Source organism: Camelina sativa, chromosome 12 (assembly GCF_030686135.1).
Source record: "Camelina sativa cultivar CO46 ecotype springtype chromosome 12, ASM3068613v1".
Classification (NCBI taxonomy): domain Eukaryota; kingdom Viridiplantae; phylum Streptophyta; class Magnoliopsida; order Brassicales; family Brassicaceae; genus Camelina; species Camelina sativa.
Genome location: NC_141891.1, coordinates 22236806 through 22261127, shown reverse-complemented (window position 1 = coordinate 22261127; position 24322 = coordinate 22236806). Strand labels below are relative to the sequence as shown.

At 36.6% G+C, this 24322-nt stretch overlaps 1 protein-coding gene and 1 pseudogene across 1 annotated transcript; one reads left to right on the top strand and one right to left on the bottom strand.

Annotated features, from left to right (window-relative positions):
• Positions 1-1010: 1010 nt before the first annotated feature.
• Positions 1011-1800, bottom strand: LOC104732405 (calmodulin-like protein 2). The gene has a single exon (XM_010451950.2). It carries the CDS (start codon positions 1628-1630, stop codon positions 1172-1174), a length of 459 nt encoding a protein of 152 aa, XP_010450252.1. The 5' UTR covers positions 1631-1800; the 3' UTR covers positions 1011-1171.
• Positions 1801-7889: 6089 nt separating this feature from the next.
• The window catches only part of LOC147930896 (uncharacterized), a 103399-nt pseudogene continuing 86966 nt past the window's right edge, over positions 7890-24322 (top strand).

Below are 24322 nucleotides of genomic sequence, written 5' to 3'. Positions count from 1 at the left end.
TCATAACGTAAACAAATCTGCCATAACATATGGTGTTCACATAGGTCATTTTAACAAAATTTTTAAAAAGTTATAAATCTGTTATCAAACGACAGATTTTTAGTTAAATTAAAAAATCTGTTGTAACTTAAAAAAAATCTGTTATCATTAGAGGTCAACCTAGTAAATATTTCTCTGTAAAAAATCTGTCATGTTACGACAGATTTTTAATCAAGAAACTAAATCTGAAATAACTGTAGAAAATAAATTTATCAGATATTATATCAAATCTGTCATATATTGTGAAAGTCTGTGGTGTCTTTATAAATAAGTCTGTCGTAAAAAATAAATTTGTCATCAATTATAAATCTGTCATAACTGTAGTTAGAAAATCTGTCGTCCAAAATAAGTCTATCATAGAAAATAAATCGGTTGTGCAAAAACAAATATGTCATACACAAATAAATCTGTCATAACTAGTCTAACAGACTTTTGAAAATATTTTAATTTTCTTAAAAAAGTTCTGGGAAGATAAATTTGACTTCATTTTTTTTCCTAACAAAGCAGAAAATGGTATTTTAGGCAAAAAAATAACTCATATAACCCTCACATTTTATGAGTTATTTTAGTAATTAACTTCTTAATTTGCGTCAATCTAGTTTTTCTCCTTATAAATTATTAAACATATTCATAATATGATGGTGATTAGAAGATGTGGAATCAATTAAGGAAAAATTCAGATTTTAGAAAAGATGTACGAAAAAAGAATAAAAACTTAGTTATTTTTTAAAAGCAAAATGGGTGTTGTTGAAAGTTATACATGAAAACAAAAGGGTCTGAGAATGAGAATTAACAACTACAAACTTAAATCTCAATCGTATGATCGAATGCTGTAATATGAACCATTATTTTTTTTCCTTTTTCTTTAATATATGGTCATATCTAGATCCACTTCATTCTATATTATATATAGATTGACACAAGAAGAAAACAAACAACAAAAAATCTTAGATACCTCTAAAGAAAACATGTCTGGTAATGATCTCTCAATTAACCAACAATATGACGTATCTAGAAAACTAACATAGGACATTAAATTATTTTGGTAGAAAACTAGTGTTAATTAGATAAATTCAAAACGTCTTGGCTTTGATGGTTATCTTACAAAATTTATTGTTAAAAAGAAGAATGTTTAATTGGAGCTAAGAGCAGCAAACCCACCACCCCTCATCATTTGCTTGAACTCCTTAAAATTAACCATACCATCTCCATCAACGTCAACCTTACTTATCATTTTCTTGCAATCTTCAAGTGTTCTTCCTTGCTTCAACCCCATTGATGCAAGCACTGACCTCAGCTCTTCATCTGTAATGAATCCATCACCATTTTGATCAAATACTCTAAATGCTTCCCTCATGTCCTCTTCTTCCTCTTTCTCTTCCACCATTTCTTGATACAACGATCCAAACTCATCGATATCCATGAAACCGTCTCCATTCACATCCATCTTCTCTATCATTTCCTTGATTTCATTTTCAGGGACCATAATTCCCACGCTTTTAAAGAAATCTTTCAGCTCGTTCTTTGCAATCTTCCCGTCTCCATTCTTATCGAACATTTGGAATACTCTACTTAGTTCTCCACGATCCATGTTTATTGAAAACCTATATAATGTTTAAGCGAAAACTAATGGAGAAGACAAATTAAGATCTAGACATAGATTCTAAAAGGAAACCCTAATCAAGTGAAATTTTGTAACAGAAAAAAAAGTTAAGCAAAAGACGTCGTGAAATGACATAAAATTTACAAAAAAAAAAGAAAAAGATCAGAGAGAGCTTAACGGGTTCTGTTGATAAATTCAATACTTTTGGATCCTTCATTTTTGTCATTGGCTAAAAATAGTGATATATTCCCTTAAATAGACTACGTGAACCATCTAATTTTTTAACAATTAAGGAGAACCTCAAAAGCTTAATTAACCATAATCACTCGCCGAGCAATGTAAGTAGAACTTAGTGCATTTTTTTTGTGTGCAAAATAGTACCTTTAAACTGTAAATTTTTTGAAATCAACTTTCCATGTAATATTGGTAAAAGGAGGCCGTTTATGAACCTCAAGTATTTTTTAGGTACGTAATGATATTTCTGTATTTTACCATGTTTTAGTTTGCATTTGGTCTCTGTTTTGCATTGTTTAGGACTTGTTTCTTAAGTTTTAGAGTCTTTATTTCCTTCTTAGTGCATCTACGTAGTTTTGCATCATTGTTTGCATATATGCATGCATATGGGGTGAAATCAGGTGTTCTGGAGCTTGGATGAGCTAAGTGAGGAGCTGGTGTCATGTTGGGGGCTAAAAAAGAGGATTGTATGCTCTAAGAAGGGAAAGGAAGGACACTCGACCTACTTCACCAGAAGCACTCGGTGTCCGAGCTGTCGAGTTTCATATAAAATACATAGAAAGAAACCTTAGTATAGTGTTTTTAGATCTAAAACAAAGGATAATGAGACAACCCGGTTTTAAATGAGAAGAAGTCTTGTAATCAAGTACCTAACCGACCACTTGGTCGATTGTTTCTCACATTCTCTGATTCAATCTATCGATAACAAGCCTGATTGCTTCCTAGTCTGTAGCTCAACTAGTATGTCAATCGGCAACCTACCTGTTGGTTGATTATTTTGTCCTGAAACCTTAAGTATTAATCGATTAATTTATCACTAGATCGATTGGCCATTTGTCTGTGACCAGCTCTTGCTTCAATCAACCACACATCGACCCGTTGGTTGATTGTACTCGCTTATTCCCTTGATGATCTCTTTCTTCACTTCTACTTACAATATTTGTTCACATCTTGATCCATCATTGATCTATATTGTCTGATTCAACTCTTTTTACTTTTTGTTTTGCTCAAAAAGCCTCAAAATCTCTGAGCTCCACTCCATGAACCTGTAAGTAACAAATGCAATGCAAATATGCCTTTAGAGGCCTAAACATGAGTAAAAATGATGAAAAGCTAGGGAAAATAAGGCTTTCTTTTAGATAAGATGTGAGAAAAGATATATAAATATAAGTAATATTTTTTTTGTTGGATAATTACAATGAATAAATTACTTATTCGTTTTGTTTTCGAATTGGTAGCTTTTTAATATAAGAAAGGTATTATCTTTCAGTTAGCCGTCAGAAACACCCATTACCGACAAGGAACAGATGCAAACGTCTGTCGGATTTAGAGCGTTGGTAAAATTATTTTGTAGGTAAGTACTGACGGATTTCTGAAATTACCGACGGAAGTTTTAACGATGGATTTCCGACGGAAATTTTACGATGAATTTCCGACAAACGTTTTACTGACGAATTCTCGATGACTAACAGTTCAGAAAATTCTCGTTATACAGATATAATTACCGACGGATTGTTGACAAAAAAAAAATTACCGATGGATTATATATATAATTTTTTTTAAAATAACAAATTAGTATAATTATACAATTTTAACTAAATGCTAAAAATATTTAAATTCAGAAATTTAAAAGTTTTAGAAAAAATATTCTAAAACCCCAAAATATTCTTAAATAGCAGATTACCAACGGATTTTGTCTGCCGGTAATTTTCCGACGAACAACCGACAAAGTTACTTCTGTCAGATATTTGTCGGTAAGCTGTTGGTAATTACCGACGGATTGGTACCCGTCAGTAAGTCCGTCAGTTATCGCCCTATTTTCTTGGAGTGCATTGTTCAACTTCATTGTCTATCCTCTTTTATATTTGTTATATCTTCATGGTCATTAGTGTTCAGTTTAAATTTTCTTCAAGTGTGGTCTTATTGCTCATATCTTCAAGGTCATAAAGGTTTTGAGTTTGACTATTCGTCAAGCATATTCGTCTTGGCTACCAGAAAGTAGATCTTCTGGATATATCACTGAAACAATGGTCATCAGTTTTCAAACCCAAAATAAAGAAATTCTTATGTCTTTACGGTTTTTTTTTCTTAAATTTCTTTTTGTTCTCTTTATTTTTAAATCAAAATGGTATGAATTGTAAATATAGATATTTGAAACATATATTTTGTGTGGTGTGAGATGATGGTGATAGTGATGATGATGAATGAACAGGTGGAATGCAAGGTGTTTCAATTACTCTTATGTAGTTGTAGCATAAAAGATGTCAAACCATAATGAGTGTGATGCAAGCACTCAGGATGTGAACACTTATCTATGTTAAGCCAAATATGATGATGATTTTATACTAATAACATAATGACAATAATGAAATGCAGAATGTGAAGCTACTAAGATATGAGACAAAATGCAAAGTAAATAGTATGATCAAAGCAGAAATGATACTAAACAAGAACAAGTACTACACTAATGCAAGGCAATAAATGCAACAGGACTAAACATGATTGAATGCAATGAACAGAAAATGAAATGAATGCAACAGGAAATGAAACAGGAATGAAACAAATAAGATGCAGAACATAAACTAGAACTCTTGAATGAGCTCAAGCAAGCACTCGATCGTATGCTCGATTGAGTGGCAGGTCGAGTGGATGAATACGAAGAACATGACCAGAAACAACAATCAAAACAGAGCAAAACACATGTAAATCAAACAGCAAGCGGATAACAGTAATCTAACAAAGAAGGTCCTCGGGATGGACTCAAGCTATGGTTATCAAAACTGATCAACAAACCTCAATCAACAATGAGCTATCTCTAGACAATGATCTTCTAATACTTGCTAATCCACTCTCATGGCAATAACAATCAAGTTTAGATACTCTTAGACCTAGTTCTCACTAGCTAAGACATACAAAAACAGGCATTAAACAACCAGATCATTACATGTCAAAAATCACCTTAAACAACCAATCTCTTAGGTTAAGCATGATAATCTCTAGCATTAGCTTTATCTAACAACGTAAACATTGGTATGATGATAAGAAGCTTAAGATCTATTCTTACCCTCTCAGATATAAGAACAGCATAGAGCACATCTAATCTAGAAGAGATATATAACAATCAAGTTTGATCAATAGAGACAACCATAACCTTTATCCAGCCTAATCCATCCCTAAGATCCCTACACACTACTCATATTTACTAAACATGATAAACAAAATCATAAACCAGAAATCAATGAAACTTGCATGATTAGATAGATGAGATGAAGATCTACAATATTGAAGAAGAAATCAAACTCAAATTCTTAATACTTTGAAAGTTATGGAACCAACAAGTATCAAAGATCTTGAGAAAATACAAAGAAAAGTGGCTAATGATCTAAGCAAAAAGTAAATATTCCCAAAAGGGTAAAAACTAGGTTTCTTAGATATTTTCTCTCTAAAGTGGCTTGTGGGCGGCCATAGAGTATATTAGGCTTATATAGGAAGGAGGGGAAGCCCTAAAATGGCTAGAAGACAAAATACGAAGACGGCTCAGTCAACTTAGCCATGTGCTCGGTCGAGTGCATGGTCGAGTGACCTCTTCTTGCGTTTCTTCCATCGGTCGAGTCCTTCTCCGCACACGGTCGAGTGTCTGGTCGAGTGTGGTGGTCGAGTGGACTTCCGGACTTGGCTCTTTCTGCTCTAGCTCCTTTGTCTGCTTCACTTGATGGCTCTAATCCTCCTCAGCATCTTTCCATGCTCATTGGGATCCAAATCACCTGTTTATGCAAGAAACTATGCAAATGCAATGCAAATCTACTCTAATGCACAAACAGTCCTTAAACTACTCAACAATGGCCAAACTAGCTAATAAATCATGCAAAAGGTGTAAATAAACTAAGGTAAAACATGGTAAAATATATGAACATCAACACCCCCAAACTTAGTCTTTGATTGTCCTCAAGCAAATAAACAAGACATAAGTAGGAGAGTGAGGTTTGAAAGTGGGATCTCAGCTCCTAAAGCTTGCTAATAAACTAGCTAGAATCAATGTCCAAGTTACTAGTACTATGATGCAAGGTGAATGGGCTGTACTTAAAGACTTTAGACAAACCTATCACAACCTTAACTGATTCGAGTCTTAGACATCCACATGCATTCAAATCAACTATTTCCTTTAACATTCATTAATCAAGAACATGAATAAACTTTTGCAATGCTTAAACTCATTTGGCTTGGTAATAAAAGGTTTAGAGACAATGATGATCTCTCTTTAGAGTGGGGCTTATCAATATCAAGGTTCTGTCATAAAAAATGGATTGAGCTTTAGAAGAAGGCTAAAGGTAAGAACACTTAGACACATACAAGAACAAAACCTTGTCTACCCGAAGGTACCCAAAGTGTTTGATCCTAACATTTTAATTTCAAATTGTCCTAGTTCTACCCTTTATCTTCATCTCTTCTCAAATACCCTTTTCTCTTTTGTTTTTAAGCCTTAGGAGAGGTTTCTTATTTGAATCATCTAGTAGAATGGGGTTTCTTTCTTATTTCCTATGGTTCTCTTTTCTTCTTAATCTTTAAGACATAAAAGCTTTTTGCTAGACTCTTCTTTTCTTTCTTTCTTTTCTTTGACTAGAACCATCTTCAACAATCTCATACTTCCCATTCTTTCACTAGAGCTTACATTTATTTAAACACATTCCCCTCCTAAAGACTCTAACCTTTTCTTTCTCTTTTTCTCTTTTCTTTTCTTTTTCAAACCAACCAAGTATCAAACCCAAAAGTTAACCACCTAGTCCTAGCTAGCTTGAAAATTGCGAACTAGAACTACACAAGGCTTTACTCTTGTCAGCTCAAACCTAATACTTTCTACCAAGCTCAATCCCAAATAGGTCTCACACACACAAGAATAATCATGGCTTGAAAGAAGGGTTGGTTATGGGTAGGGGAAACTGATTCTAATGATGAAATCAGCTACTTAGATCAACAAGAGTGGTAAAAAGCAGAAAGATGATCCAAATATGTATATGGTATCCATGGGTTTAAAGCAATGCACAAATTGATAATTAAAATTGAATATTAGGTTCTTATAAGTAGGAAATGACATCAAATCACAACATACTTCAATTTAGACCAGAATGCAATATAGGAATTCAAGGCTTGGTTCAATCTTATGTTTCTAGCTACTCAACTAGCATCAAAGTACTATTAACTTGGGCATTGATCCTAGTTTAGTGAATTTAAACAAGCTAACAAGGCTAAACTCATCATAGATCCCTAATGCAAAAATATGAAACAGTCCTAAATGAAACATGCTAACACACTAGTAAAACTTGCTTATATAGCCACAAGAGATTATTACAAATGTAGTTGTAGCGAAATATACCCACAGTTGGCTACCAATTAGTGACAAATATTGAGTTTAGGTAAATTGTAGCTAAATTGTAACAAAACGTAAGTATATATTGATGGCAAGAGACGATCGATTTTTGTTGGAAATTTGCAACAGATTTAGTGGCGAAAATTGTTGTAGCTAAGTCAAACACAACAGTACTCGTCACTAATTTGTAGCTAATGTTTTTGTTACTAACCGCTACATAAAAATTGTAATAAATTAGCTACGTTTACATGTAGCTAACATAACCACAAAATGATCGTAGCAATATAACTACAAAATGGTGTTGTCGTTATTGGTAGTGCTATAGTGGCACATGGATAATGTCGATAATGGTGGGTATGTATTATTGGTTTCAGACAAGATAGAAAGTATGAAATTTAGTGGATTGTCATATCAACTAGTTGCAATAATGGTTCAATCTAAAATATTTTATATACATTCATACTCTTCTATAAAAACATAAAACGGGTTGTCTTTGATAGTAAGACATCGACTACTCTTCCTTCTTTCCCTAATATATTTTTCTTGCTCTGGCAGTTCTTTACATTTCACCTCAAGTTTTTTTTTTTCCTTCAAATGTCTTCCTCAAGTCATAATATTGAAGTTCAGCGAGCATGGATGTATAAGCGCATGGATCCTTATATGCCGAAAGTTTATGCAGAATATGAAGTTGAGTTGGAGCAATTCATGAATTTTGCAAATCAAAGTTTAGATGAGAGCGGTAGAATTTGGTGTCCATGCTCAAGATGTAGAAACAGAGAGCAACTTCGCCCAAATATGGTGCACAGAAATTTATATAACAAAGGATTTCAACCTAACTACTATGTGCGGACAGCTCATGGAGAAAGATTAGAGGGTGGATACCAATGCCAAGGGGAACCAGAACCGGAATGACATTATAATGCAGACATGGGAGAATTTGCTCTACAGAAGAAATGTTTATACCACAAACAAGGTGATTCTCTTAAAAAAATAATATCATATTTTGAATTACTATGGTTAATAAAAAGACATTAAATATTTTTGATATATGTATAGATGTTATTTATAAAGTTAGAAATATATCGATGTGGTAGTAAAGTTATATACATATAGATATATATATATATAGATGTGATATATAAAGTTATATATATATATATATATATATATATATATATATATATTATATATACATTTAAACTTTAATTCAGTACATTTTTTTTATAGGATAAATATTGAAAGTGGTGAACACTCTGATGAACCTATAGTACCTGATAATGCTTGGGAAGTCCCTAATGATGAGGCTGCAAATTTTTTCAACCGTTTAAATTTTGCAAGTGAGCCTCTTTATGATAAATGCGTTGAAGGTTTGTCTAAATTCTCGTTAGCTGCTGATGTGATGCACATAAAAACGAACCACAATCTAGCTGAAACATGTGTCGATGATGTTTCACACTTAATTCATAAGATTTTACCAAAAGGTAATGCTGCTTCCCAAAGCTATAATGAGACAGATGCGTACATTTAGTATGTCGTACCATAGGATTGATGTCTGTCAAAATAATTGCATGATTTATTGGGGTGACCCTGATGAAAGTTTAATCATATGCAAATTTTGTGAGCATCCAAGGTACAAACCAGAGAAGATCTCTAGAAAACGATCCTTTGCTACAAAACGTATTCCATACAAGAGGATGTTCTATCTGCCATTATCAGATAGACTAAAAAGGCTATTTCTTTATGAGGGAACAACATCACATATGCGTTGGCATGCAGAAGATACATGTCATGATGGAAAGATGGAACATCCTTCAGATGGTAAGGCGTGGGCATTTTCTTGACTTTTATCTTGAGTTTGCATCTAATAGTAGGAATGTTTATCTTGGACTTTGTACAGATAGATTTAACCCATTTGGATCGTCTGGTGGTAATTATTCTCTGTGGCCTATTATTTTTACTCCGTATAATCTCCCGCAAGATATATGCATGACAAGAGAGTACGTATTTCTAAGTATTTTAGTCCCAGGGCAAAACCATCCAAAACGAAGTTTGGATATATTCTTGCGAACGTTGATTGAAGAATTACGGCATTTGGCATTTAAGCTTTTGATGTTTCTGTAAAGCAGAATTTTAATCTAAAAGTAGTGCTAATGTGGACGATTAGTGATTTTCCAGCGTTGAGAATGTTATCTGGGTGGACAACCCATGGAAGATTATTGTGTCCATATTGTATGGAGGATACAGATGCTTTCCAATTAAAGCATGGTCGCAAATCAAGTTGGTTTGACTGTCATCAGAGATTTTTGCCACCATATCATGTTTTAAGACAAAATAGAAGATCTTTTCTAAAGAATAATGTTGTAATGAAGAATGCACCACATTACCGCTCGGGAGAAGAAATATTCGAGCATCATTTGGATGATATTTATGGATTGCAGAAAACAGTTGAATGTGGAGGTAACGGTCATGTCAACTCTCATATTGAAGGATATGGAGTGACGCATCAATGGCATAAGTATAGTATTTTCTGGGAACTACCAAATTGGAGGACACATCTTCTCCGACATAATCTTGATGTTATGCATATTGAGAATAACTTTTTCGAAAACCTTATTAACACTTTGCTAAATATCGCAGGCAAAACAAAAAATTATGTAAACTCACGTAAAGATTTGGTTATGTATTGTGATCGAAAACCTTTACATCTTACATCATTTGGGAAGGCGCCGATTCCTATATTCAGGTTGTCTCCAAACGCCAAGCGGGCTTTCTGAAATGGTAAAAGGATGTGGGAAAGTTTCCGGATGGGTATGTATCAAACATAGGACGATGCATACACATTGAAAATGATTGTAAAATATATGGTTTGAAGAGTCACGACTGTCACGTCATTATGCAATGATTGCTTCCGTTTGTTTTCTGAACTCCTGCCTTCGGAAGTCCATGAAGCAATCTCAGGTAAATATAAATATCGATTATAATTATCATACATATTTAATCATTGCTATGAAGTACTTAGGTGTATCACTTGTACATGTAGATGTCGGCATTTTCTTCCGTGATCTTTGTTCAAGATCTTTGCAGACAAGTGACATAGTGCGTTTGAAAAATAATATAGCCTAGACGCTTTGCAATCTCGAGAAGATATTTCCGCCTTCGTTTTTTTATGTTATGGAGCCTTTGACGGTTCACTTAAATGAGCTTGGTGGACCAGTGCGGTTTCGATGGATGTATCCATTTGAACGATTCATGTTTCACCTCAAGAAAAAAGCGAATAACAAAGCAAGTGTTGAAGGTTCAATTGTGGAGCAATTTATCAATGAAGAAATCACAAATTTCAGCTTCTACCACTTTGAAACAAATGGTGATATCCCGTTGAACAGTACTCAAAAACGGCATGCTAGTGGTTTTGCTCAGCAATATAACTACTCGTACGATGTACCACCATTATTTAAAGATGTTGGTGGTGGGAGTGGTAAAACATATTATGAGTGGTTAACTGGTGATGATAGCCACATTGCCCATACATATATTTTGTTCAACTGCGAAGAACTACAACAGTTTGAAAGGTACACGTTTATTCGTATTAGAATGATATTTGGTAAATTTTTAATAACAATCAATTTGTCATTATTTATTGGTAATTTTAGATTATTTGAAATGGAGGCGAGAGAAACAAATGATGGCATAACCGATGATATTTTAGCGGGTTTGAAAGAGAGAGACTACTCGAACTGGTTATACGTGTTGGTAACTTTTACGGAGCAATTTACTTGGTTTTAATTCGCCATAGTATAATATATGTGTTTATTTGTTTGTTATTATCTTATTTTTGACACATTTATATTTGTTATGTGTTTGGAAATCAGGTTCAAAGTGATTACACAAATACCTTGTATCTGTTGTGGTTACAAGAGCTTGTGCGAGGGCTATAAGGAAGTACACATGTTGGAATGCATACTTTTCACGAAGTTATAATTTCCATACGGTTCACCGTGCAGTTAATAAAACTACAGCCAATTACGGGATTTGTATTCGGGGGAGTTCTGAATACAAACAAACATATTATGGAAAACTTCAACAAGTAATTCAGATCGCCTACCACGGAGCAGTTGGCTTAAAAGTGACTCTATTTCGGTGTGATTGGTTTGATACGAGTTTAGGATCAGGGACTAGAATGCGCAAAGCTGGTGTTGTTGAGGTTCGTGCGTCTGGGGTATATGAGAAGTATGTGATGTTCATATATTTTACCTTGTTTTCCCTTATTATATTCACATCTTTTTCATCTTTTGCTATCTATTTTAACCATTATTGCATAAGCTTTAGGCCAAATCATGCATTAGAGTTTAGTTGCATTGCATTTGCATCTTTTCATGCATAAACAGGTGATTTTGGAGCTTAAGGGGCATGGATGCAATGCTGAGGAGATGTGAAGCAATTATTAGGAGGAAACAAGGGAGTTAAGGCTGAAGAACCAAGGTCCAGAGTCCAACTCGACCGTACACTCGACCAGACACTCGACCGTGTGCTGAGGAGGACTCGACCGAGTGGAGATTGCACGAGAGAAGCCAGCTCGACCAGCCACTCGACCGAGCACTGGTCGAGTTGACCGAGCCGTTGACAACTTTGACTTTTTCTATTTTTAGGGCTTCCACCTCCTCACCTATATAAGGCCTTGTACCTGCAGCCACCAAAGAGTCCAGCTTTTTAGATATTCCCTAAACCTAGTTTTTACCTTTTTTAGCTTTATTCCTTTTGCATTTTTATTTTTAAGATCTTGTACTTCCTTAAGAGAGAAGACTAGATTCTTGTATTTTGTTGGTTCTATAACTTTCAAGATATTGAGAATTTGAGTTTCATCCTTTCATCAATATTGAAGATCTTTGTTTAATCTTTCTAATAATGCAAGTTTCAATATTTTCTGGGTTTTTTTGACTTTGTTCATCATGTATTGTTGTGAGTAGTTTGCTTAGGATCTTGAGGATGGGTTAGGATGGATTGATCTTATGGTTTGTGTGATTTGGTCAAGCTTGATTGTTGTAGATCTCTTCTAGGGTAGATGATCTTAATGCTGATTCTATATCTGAGAGGGTAGAGTCTGATTTCAAGCTTCTTAGCATCACACCAATGTTTAGGAAGCATAGATAAGGCTAGATCTAGAGCTTACCATTAGGCTTGCTAAGAGATTAGAGGTCTTGTTTGGTTTGAGATGTATTGCTTAATGCCTGCTTGTGTAGATTCTTTACTGTGTGAGAACAAGTCTAGAAGATGCATAGGTTTGATTGTTTCTTGACCATGAGAGTGGGAGAAACTTGTCTTAGATTTATATGTCTAGAGGTTAGCTCAAAGTTTCCTTGAGATTTGTTGACCAAGTTAGACAACCACAATGATTAGTTCATCCCATGAATCCATCCTCAGGACCCTCTTTGTTTATTGAATTTACAGTCTTAATCCTGTTGCTTGCTTGTAGTTTGATTTGGTTTAGCATTACTCTGTTTTTATTGCATTGCTCTGTTTTTCCGAATTTGTCTAGCTCGACCACTCACTCGACCTACACTCGGTCGAGTGCTGCTCGAGTTCATCCCCAGAACTTTGTGTTTCATGATTTGTGATTGCCTTGTTTCATTCCTGTTTCATTCTAGTTGCATTTCTGTTGCATTTACTTAGTGTCCTGTTCATTACTAGTCTTTCATTAGTTCATTAGTAGAAGTTTCTATTTCTGTTCTTGCATCATTACTGTTATAAATCATCCTGTTTCATTTGCATTTAGTTCTTAGTTCTTGTAGTTTACTTTCTGCATTTTACATTTTCATCTTAGGATTGTTAGTGTCAAACAATCTTTACATTTGTCTTAACTTAGATTCATATGCATATCTTAACTGTTCACAAACACTCATTTAGGATTGATACCTCTTGTACTGCAATAGCATAAGGGGAATTGAAACACCCATCCATCATTCCATTCATTTCTCATCTTGCATACACATCCACCTTTCATCCCACAAATATATGAGTTTCAATTTGGCGCCGTTGCCCATTTGAGTGTGTTTTTGTGACATTTAGGATCAATATTAGTCTAAGATTAAGTTCGTTTATACACTTGAATCTTCTGTTGCTGGGTTGAAGTTGAATTTCAGGTGCCAGCTCGACCATCAACTCGACCACCACTCGACCGAGTCGTGATCGAGCACCTGATCGAGTCAGACGCTGGATCTAAATAGACAGCACTTCCCAGTCGACTCGACCATCAACTCGAGCCTGTGCTCGACCGAGTGTCTGTTCGAGTCAGTCACCATGTTTCCAAGCAGTCAGTTCCATTATGTACCTATGCACCAGCAACAAAGTTTCCAGACTCAATGGTGTCACCCTCCAGCGTTTCAAACCTACCAAGCCCAAGAACCTGACTTAAGAGCAATGATGCAACAATTGTTGCTTGGGCAAGCCAATAAGCAGCTTGAGGAAGCAAGGCAGTTTGGAGAACTCACCCAGAAGTTGAATTCTTATTCTCGTGACCTGAGTCACCAGCTTGAGAGTCTGACCTCTTCATTCCAGTCCATGGAAAGCTCCATTGCTTCTACTTCAGCTCCTAAGCCACACCATCTTCCTCAACAAGCTATTCAAAACCCAAGGGAGATCACTATTAAAGCAATCTATCTCCATGAGGAAGATATCACTGAGGACAGTGAGGTTCAAGGTGGGGAGGATTCATCACTAAGTGAAGCCCAGAGTGAAGGTTTTACTGAGCAGACTGAAGCAGAGAAACAACTCGACCAGGTGCTCGACCACACACACGATCGAGTACCTGATCGAGTGACTGATCGAGTTGAAGACACAGAAGCTATTAAGCCTGCTAGATACATTCCTCCTGCTTACAAACCACCTCTACCATTCCCAGGACGTTTCAAGGCACAAAAGATAAGGGAACTGAGGGAAATTATTGAGAAAAAAGAAATGATGGCTTTGCAACAAGAGGAAGTGACAACTTTGAAAGAAGAGGTTGTCATTGAGAAGAAAGAGGAAGTGATGGCTTTGAAGGAAGAAGTAGTCATTGAAAAGAAGGAAGTAATGGCAACAAAACAAGAGGTTGTCATTGAGAAGAAGGAGGAAGTGAAAGTCTTGAAGGAAGTAATGGCTATACAAGAGATTACCATTGCTTACAAGGAAGAGGAGAGAGGGCCTAACTTGTGCAAATTTGTTCAAAATCCTTCCTACAAGGACATGCTGCTTGAATTATCCAAGATGAAAGCTCAAGAACAAGACATGAAGGATCTAAAGAGATTGGGGAAGCTGTTATACCAACAAAACTTGAAGACCCAGGATCATTTAATCTACCTTGCTCCATTAGTTACATGCACTTCAACAAATGTTTGTGTGATCTGGGAGCTTCAGTGAGCCTAATGCCATACTCAGTGGCTGAAAAGTTGGGGTATGAATACTTTAAGCCTTGCAATCTCTATATTGGCATGGCAGATGGATCCAAGAGGGATGTGCTTGGGATAATTGAAAACCTTCCAGTCAAGATAGGAAAGGCAAGAATCCCAACTGATTTTGTGATCATGAACATGGATCAAGAGCCAGAAGATCATCTCATCTTGGGGAGACCATTCTTAGCCACAATTGGAGCTGTAATAGATGTTAAGATGGGAACCATCAAACTTCACCTTGCTAAAGACTTCACTATGAAGTTTGACATCAAGCATACTACTCATCAGCCTACTATTGAAGGTCAGCACTTTATGATAGGGAAAAAGGCTAGTTGTGAAGTTTTTAAGGATGGAGAGGATCCTAGGATTAAAGGTTCAGCCCAAGCTAAGACTGTCCAAGAACTAAAGGGTCCAATTCAAGTGCTAGCTGGTTTAGTGAAGGAACTTCAAGCTCAGTTTAACAAGAAGTCTTTGAAGAGAGCAAGGCCAAAGCTCAAGGTTAAAAAGAAACATGATTCAAGTGCTAATGAGGTAGTGATCAAGAAGGAACACCAGGGTTACCAAATAGAACCAGGGGAGATTTCATCAGCTCCTTGGTATCTAAACCAAGCCTGAAAAGGCATCAAAAGTCAAGCTTAGTGACTTTAAACAAGCTCACTAGGGAGAAAGTCCCTAAGGTATCCTTGTATATATTGCTTTGGAGTTTTGGTATTTTGAGTTTTGCTTTAGTGATTTCATGGTCAGGGAGGCTAGGGAGTCTGAATAGAAGAGGAAGGGACAGCCATTTGACACTCGCGGTCCAGCTCGACCCCCCCACTCGGACACGCACTCGACCGAGTCAAGGTCGATCGCCGTCGTCGAGCTGCCCCAAAGTCCTTCTCCAAGCCACCAGCCTGACCCCAACTACTCCTATGACAGCATGCAGATGGATGTGGATAGCTTCTTCCACAACCCCTAAGGTACCATCATCACCTTCACTTGTAAATATCATTGCATTTCATATTGTGTTTTGTTTTGTTTTTAGTCTTGAATCCTCTTACAAATTTCTTTCACACAGAGGACTGTGTGATTTAAGTTTGGGGGAGGGTTTGAGATAGCATTTGATGTTGTGTTTTGTGTTCTTATTTCAAATTTTTATCATCATCATGTTAGCACTTGCATAAGCATCTAAGGCATAGAAAAACCATAAAAATTTGAAAAATTTTGAAAAAAATCTTCATAAAAAAAGAGTGTTCATGTAGTTTGCATTGCATATTAGGATCTTGTTTAGCATGTTTCATGTAGAATTCCATAATATTTGCATTAGGGATCTATGATGAGTATTTCCTTGTTAGCTTGCTTAATTCACTAGACTAGGATCAATGCCCAAGTTAATAGTACTTTGATGCTAGTTGAGTAGTTAGAAGCATAAGATTGAACCAAGCATTGAATTCTTGCATTGCATTTGGTCTAAATTGAAGCATGTTGTGATTTGAAACCATTTCCTATTTATGAGAACCTAATATTGACTTTTAATTATCAATATATGCATTGCTTTAAACTCATGGATACCATATACATACTTGGATCATCTTTCTCCTTTTTACCACTCTTGTTGATCCAAGTAGCTGATTAAATCATTAAGATCAGTTCCCCTACCCCTAAACCAAACCTTCTTTCAAGCCTTGTTTATTCTTGAGTGTGTGAGGCCTATTTTTGGGATTGAGCTTGGTAGAAAGTGTTAGGTTTGAACTGACAAGAGCAAGACCTTGTGTAGTTCTAGTTTGCATTTTTCAAACTAGATAGGACTAGGTGGTTCACTTGTTGGGTTTGGGACTTGGCTGTTTTGAAAAGAAAATAAAGAAAAGAGAAAGAAAAAGGGTAGAGTCTTTAAGAGGAGTTTGTGTTTAAGCAAAGTCTAGTGAAAAGATGGGAAGAAAAGTGTTGTTTAAGATGGTTCTAGTTATGAAAAGAAAAGAAAGAAAAGAAAAGCTTAAATGCTTATATGTCTTAAGAATAAGAAGAAAAGAGAACCATAGCAAATAAGTAAGAATCCCCCATCCCACTAGAAAGATCAAGAAAACATCTCCTAAGACTTGAAAACCAAAAGAGAAAAAAGGGTTAAAGAGAAAAGAAGAAATAAAGGGTAGCACTAGGATCATTTGGGTTTAGATTGCTAGGATAAACACTTTGGGAGCCTTTGGGTAGACAAGGTTTTATTCTTGTATGTGTCTAGGTGTTCTTACCTTTAGCATTCTTCTAAAGCTCAATCCATTTTCATGAGAGAACCTTGATATTGACAAGCCCTACTCTAAAAAGAGACCATCTTTGTCTCAAAACCTTTTATTACCAAGCCAAATGAGTTTAAGCATTGCATAGAATTGATTCATGTTCTTGATTAATGAATGTTAAAGGAAATGGTTGATTTGAATGCATGTGGATATCTAAGGCTCAAATCAATAAAGGTTGTGAAATGCTTGTCTAAAATTTTTAATTCCAGCTCATTCAACTTGCATCATAGTATTAGTAACTTGGACATTGATTCTAGATGGTCTATTTGCAAGCTTTAGGAGCTGAGATCCCACTTTCAAACCTCACTTTCCTTCTTATGTCTTGCTTATTTGCTTGAGGGCAAGCAAAGACTAAGTTTGGGGGTGTTGATGTTCATATATTTTACCTTGTTTTCCCTTATTATATTCACATATTTTGCATCTTTTGCTATCCATTTTAACCATTATTGCATAAGCTTTAGGCCAAATCATGCATTAGAGTTTAGTTGCATTGCATTTGCATCTTTTCATGCATAAACAGGTGATTTTGGAGCTTAAGGGGCATGGATGCAATGCTGAGGAGATGTGAAGCAATTATTAGAAGGAAACAAGGGAGTTAAGGCTGAAGAACCAAGGTCCAGAGTCCAACTCGACCGCACACTCGACCAGACACTCGACCGTGTGCTGAGGAGGACTCGACCGAGTGGAGATTGCACGAGAGAAGCCAGCTCGACCAGCCACTCGACCGAGCACTGGTCGAGTTGACCGAGCCGTTGACTACTTTGACTTTTTCTATTTTTAGGGCTTCCACCTCCTCACCTATATAAGGCCTTGTACCTGCAGCCACCAAAGAGTCCAGCTTTTTAGATATTCCCTAAACCTAGTTTTTACTTTTTTTAGCTTTATTCCTTTTGCATTTTTATTTTTAAGATCTTGTACTTCCTTAAGAGAGAAGACTAGATTCTTGTATTTTGTTGGTTCTATAACTTTCAAGATATTGAGAATTTGAGTTTCATCCTTTCATCAATATTGAAGATCTTTGTTTAATCTTTCTAATAATGCAAGTTTCAATATTTTCTGGGTTTTTTTTACTTTGTTCATCATGTATTGTTGTGAGTAGTTTGCTTAGGATCTTGAGGATGGGTTAGGATGGATTGATCTTGTGGTTTGTGTGATTTGGTCAAGCTTGATTGTTGTAGATCTCTTCTAGGGTAGATGATCTTAATGCTGATTCTATATCTGAGAGGGTAGAGTCTGATTTCAAGCTTCTTAGCATCACACCAATGTTTAGGAAGCATAGATAAGGCTAGATCTAGAGCTTACCATTAGGCTTGCTAAGAGATTAGAGGTCTTGTTTGGTTTGAGATGTATTGCTTAATGCCTGCTTGTGTAGATTCTTTACTGTGTGAGAACAAGTCTAGAAGATGCATAGGTTTGATTGTTTCTTGACCATGAGAGTGGGAGAAACTTGTCTTAGATTTATATGTCTAGAGGTTAGCTCAAAGTTTCCTTGAGATTTGTTGACCAAGTTAGACAACCACAATGATTAGTTCATCCCATGAATCCATCCTCAGGACCCTCTTTGTTTATTGAATTTACAGTCTTAATCCTGTTGCTTGCTTGTAGTTTGATTTGGTTTAGCATTACTCTGTTTTTATTGCATTGCTCTGTTTTTCCGAATTTGTCTAGCTCGACCACTCACTCGACCTACACTCGGTCGAGTGCTGCTCGAGTTCATCCCCAGAACTTTGTGTTTCATGATTTGTGATTGCCTTGTTTCATTCCTGTTTCATTCTAGTTGCATTTCTGTTGCATTTACTTAGTGTCCTGTTCATTACTAGTCTTTCATTAGTTCATTAGTAGAAGTTTCTATTTCTGTTCTTGCATCATTACTGTTATAAATCATCCTGTTTCATTTGCATTTAGTTCTTAGTTCTTGTAGTTTACTTTCTGCATTTTACATTTTCATCTTAGGATTGTTAGTGTCAAACAATCTTTACATTTGTCTTAACTTAGATTCATATGCATATCTTAACTGTTCACAAACACTCATTTAGGATTGATACCTCTTGTACTGCAATAGCATAAGGGGAATTGAAACACCCATCCATCATTCCATTCATTTCTCATCTTGCATACACATCCACCTTTCATCCCACAAATATATGAGTTTCAATTTGGCGCCGTTGCCCATTTGAGTGTGTTTTTGTGACATTTAGGATCAATATTAGTCTAAGATTAAGTTCGTTTATACACTTGAATCTTCTGTTGCTGGGTTGAAGTTGAATTTCAGGTGCCAGCTCGACCATCAACTCGACCACCACTCGACCGAGTCGTGATCGAGCACCTGATCGAGTCAGACGCCGGATCTAAAAAGACAGCACTTCCCAGTCGACTCGACCATCAACTCGAGCCTGTGCTCGACCGAGTGTCTGTTCGAGTCAGTCACCATGTTTCAAAGCAGTCAGTTCCATTATGTACCTATGCACCAGCAACAAAGTTTCCAGACTCAATGGTGTCACCCTCCAGCGTTTCAAACCTACCAAGCCCAAGAACCTGACTTAAGAGCAATGATGCAACAATTGTTGCTTGGGCAAGCCAATAAGCAGCTTGAGGAAGCAAGGCAGTTTGGAGAACTCACCCAGAAGTTGAATTCTTATTCTCGTGACCTGAGTCACCAACTTGAGAGTCTGACCTCTTCATTCCAGTCCATGGAAAGCTCCATTGCTTCTACTTCAGCTCCTAAGCCACACCATCTTCCTCAACAAGCTATTCAAAACCCAAGGGAGATCACTATTAAAGCAATCTATCTCCATGAGGAAGATATCACTGAGGACAGTGAGGTTCAAGGTGGGGAGGATTCATCACTAAGTGAAGCCCATAGTGAAGGTTTTAATGAGCAGACTGAAGCAGAGAAACAACTCGACCAGGTGCTTGACCACACACACGATCGAGTACCTGATCGAGTGACTGATCGAGTTGAAGACACATAAGCTATTAAGCCTGCTAGATACATTCCTCCTGCTTACAAACCACCTCTACCATTCCCAGGACGTTTCAAGGCGCAAAAGATAAGGGAACTGAGGGAAATTATTGAGAAAAAATAAATGATGGCTTTGCAACAAGAGGAAGTGACAACTTTGAAAGAAGAGGTTGTCATTGAGAAGAAAGAGGAAGTGATGGCTTTGAAGGAAGAAGTAGTCATTGAAAAGAAGGAAGTAATGGCCATACAACAAGAGGTTGTCATTGAGAAGAAGGAGGAAGTGAAAGTCTTGAAGGAAGTAATGGCTATACAAGAGATTACCATTGCTTACAAGGAAGAGGAGAGAGGGCCTAACTTGAGCAAATTTGTTCAAAATCCTTCCTACAAGGACATGCTGCTTGAATTATCCAAGATGAAAGCTCAAGAACAAGACATGAAGGATCTAAAAGAGATTGGGGAAGCTGTTATACCAACAAAACTTGAAGACCCAGGATCATTTAATCTACCTTGCTCCATTAGTTACATGCACTTCAACAAATGTTTGTGTGATCTGGGAGCTTCAGTGAGCCTAATGCCATACTCAGTGGCTGAAAAGTTGGGGTATGAATACTTTAAGCCTTGCAATCTCTATATTGGCATGGCAGATGGATCCAAGAGGGATGTGCTTGGGATAATTGAAAACCTTCCAGTCAAGATAGGAAAGGCAAGAATCCCAACTGATTTTGTGATCATGAACATGGATCAAGAGCCAGAAGATCATCTCATCTTGGGGAGACCATTCTTAGCCACAATTGGAGCTGTAATAGATGTTAAGATGGGAACCATCAAACTTCACCTTGCTAAAGACTTCACTATGAAGTTTGACATCAAGCATACTACTCATCAGCCTACTATTGAAGGTCAGCACTTTATGATAGGGAAAAAGGCTAGTTGTGAAGTTTTTAAGGATGGAGAGGATCCTAGGATTAAAGGTTCAGCCCAAGCTAAGACTGTCCAAGAACTAAAGGGTCCAATTCAAGTGCTAGCTGGTTTAGTGAAGGAACTTCAAGCTCAGTTTAACAAGAAGTCTTTGAAGAGAGCAAGGCCAAAGCTCAAGGTTAAAAAGAAACATGATTCAAGTGCTAATGAGGTAGTGATCAAGAAGGAACACCAGGGTTACCAAATAGAACCAGGGGAGATTTCATCAGCTCCTTGGTATCTAAACCAAGCCTGAAAAGGCATCAAAAGTCAAGCTTAGTGACTTTAAACAAGCTCACTAGGGAGAAAGTCCCTAAGGTATCCTTGTATATATTGCTTTGGAGTTTTGGTATTTTGAGTTTTGCTTTAGTGATTTCATGGTCAGGGAGGCTAGGGAGTCTGAATAGAAGAGGAAGGGACAGCCATTTGACACTCGCGGTCCAGCTCGACCCCCCCACTCGGACACGCACTCGACCGAGTCAAGGTCGATCGCCGTCGTCGAGCTGCCCCAAAGTCCTTCTCCAAGCCACCAGCCTGACCCCAACTACTCCTATGACAGCATGCAGATGGATGTGGATAGCTTCTTCCACAACCCCTAAGGTACCATCATCACCTTCACTTGTAAATATCATTGCATTTCATATTGTTTTGTTTTGTTTTTAGTCTTGAATCCTCTTACAAATTTCTTTCACACAGAGGACTGTGTGATTTAAGTTTGGGGGAGGGTTTGAGATAGCATTTGATGTTGTGTTTTGTGTTCTTATTTCAAATTTTTATCATCATCATGTTAGTACTTGCATAAGCATCTAAGGCATAGAAAAACCATAAAAATTTGAAAAATTTTGAAAAAAATCTTCATAAAAAAAGAGTGTTCATGTAGTTTGCATTGCATATTAGGATCTTGTTTAGCATGTTTCATGTAGAATTCCATAATATTTGCATTAGGGATCTATGATGAGTATTTCCTTGTTAGCTTGCTTAATTCACTAGACTAGGATCAATGCCCAAGTTAATAGTACTTTGATGCTAGTTGAGTAGTTAGAAGCATAAGATTGAACCAAGCATTGAATTCTTGCATTGCATTTGGTCTAAATTGAAGCATGTTGTGATTTGAAACCATTTCCTATTTATGAGAACCTAATATTGACTTTTAATTATCAATATATGCATTGCTTTAAACTCATGGATACCATATACATACTTGGATCATCTTTCTCCTTTTTACCACTCTTGTTGATCCAAGTAGCTGATTAAATCATTAAGATCAGTTCCCCTACCCCTAAACCAAACCTTCTTTCAAGCCTTGTTTATTCTTGAGTGTGTGAGGCCTATTTTTGGGATTGAGCTTGGTAGAAAGTGTTAGGTTTGAACTGACAAGAGCAAGACCTTGTGTAGTTCTAGTTTGCATTTTTCAAACTAGATAGGACTAGGTGGTTCACTTGTTGGGTTTGGGACTTGGCTGTTTTGAAAAGAAAATAAAGAAAAGAGAAAGAAAAAGGGTAGAGTCTTTAAGAGGAGTTTGTGTTTAAGCAAAGTCTAGTGAAAAGATGGGAAGAAAAGTGTTGTTTAAGATGGTTCTAGTTATGAAAAGAAAAGAAAGAAAAGAAAAGCTTAAATGCTTATATGTCTTAAGAATAAGAAGAAAAGAGAACCATAGCAAATAAGTAAGAATCCCCCATCCCACTAGAAAGATCAAGAAAACATCTCCTAAGACTTGAAAACCAAAAGAGAAAAAAGGGTTAAAGAGAAAAGAAGAAATAAAGGGTAGCACTAGGATCATTTGGGTTTAGATTGCTAGGATAAACACTTTGGGAGCCTTTGGGTAGACAAGGTTTTATTCTTGTATGTGTCTAGGTGTTCTTACCTTTAGCATTCTTCTAAAGCTCAATCCATTTTCATGAGAGAACCTTGATATTGACAAGCCCTACTCTAAAAAGAGACCATCTTTGTCTCAAAACCTTTTATTACCAAGCCAAATGAGTTTAAGCATTGCATAGAATTGATTCATGTTCTTGATTAATGAATGTTAAAGGAAATGGTTGATTTGAATGCATGTGGATATCTAAGGCTCAAATCAATAAAGGTTGTGAAATGCTTGTCTAAAATTTTTAATTCCAGCTCATTCAACTTGCATCATAGTATTAGTAACTTGGACATTGATTCTAGATGGTCTATTTGCAAGCTTTAGGAGCTGAGATCCCACTTTCAAACCTCACTTTCCTTCTTATGTCTTGCTTATTTGCTTGAGGGCAAGCAAAGACTAAGTTTGGGGGTGTTGATGTTCATATATTTTACCTTGTTTTCCCTTATTATATTCACATATTTTGCATCTTTTGCTATCCATTTTAACCATTATTGCATAAGCTTTAGGCCAAATCATGCATTAGAGTTTAGTTGCATTGCATTTGCATCTTTTCATGCATAAACAGGTGATTTTGGAGCTTAAGGGGCATGGATGCAATGCTGAGGAGATGTGAAGCAATTATTAGAAGGAAACAAGGGAGTTAAGGCTGAAGAACCAAGGTCCAGAGTCCAACTCGACCGCACACTCGACCAGACACTCGACCGTGTGCTGAGGAGGACTCGACCGAGTGGAGATTGCACGAGAGAAGCCAGCTCGACCAGCCACTCGACCGAGCACTGGTCGAGTTGACCGAGCCGTTGACTACTTTGACTTTTTCTATTTTTAGGGCTTCCACCTCCTCACCTATATAAGGCCTTGTACCTGCAGCCACCAAAGAGTCCAGCTTTTTAGATATTCCCTAAACCTAGTTTTTACTTTTTTTAGCTTTATTCCTTTTGCATTTTTATTTTTAAGATCTTGTACTTCCTTAAGAGAGAAGACTAGATTCTTGTATTTTGTTGGTTCTATAACTTTCAAGATATTGAGAATTTGAGTTTCATCCTTTCATCAATATTGAAGATCTTTGTTTAATCTTTCTAATAATGCAAGTTTCAATATTTTCTGGGTTTTTTTACTTTGTTCATCATGTATTGTTGTGAGTAGTTTGCTTAGGATCTTGAGGATGGGTTAGGATGGATTGATCTTGTGGTTTGTGTGATTTGGTCAAGCTTGATTGTTGTAGATCTCTTCTAGGGTAGATGATCTTAATGCTGATTCTATATCTGAGAGGGTAGAGTCTGATTTCAAGCTTCTTAGCATCACACCAATGTTTAGGAAGCATAGATAAGGCTAGATCTAGAGCTTACCATTAGGCTTGCTAAGAGATTAGAGGTCTTGTTTGGTTTGAGATGTATTGCTTAATGCCTGCTTGTGTAGATTCTTTACTGTGTGAGAACAAGTCTAGAAGATGCATAGGTTTGATTGTTTCTTGACCATGAGAGTGGGAGAAACTTGTCTTAGATTTATATGTCTAGAGGTTAGCTCAAACTTTCCTTGAGATTTGTTGACCAAGTTAGACAACCACAATGATTAGTTCATCCCATGAATCCATCCTCAGGACCCTC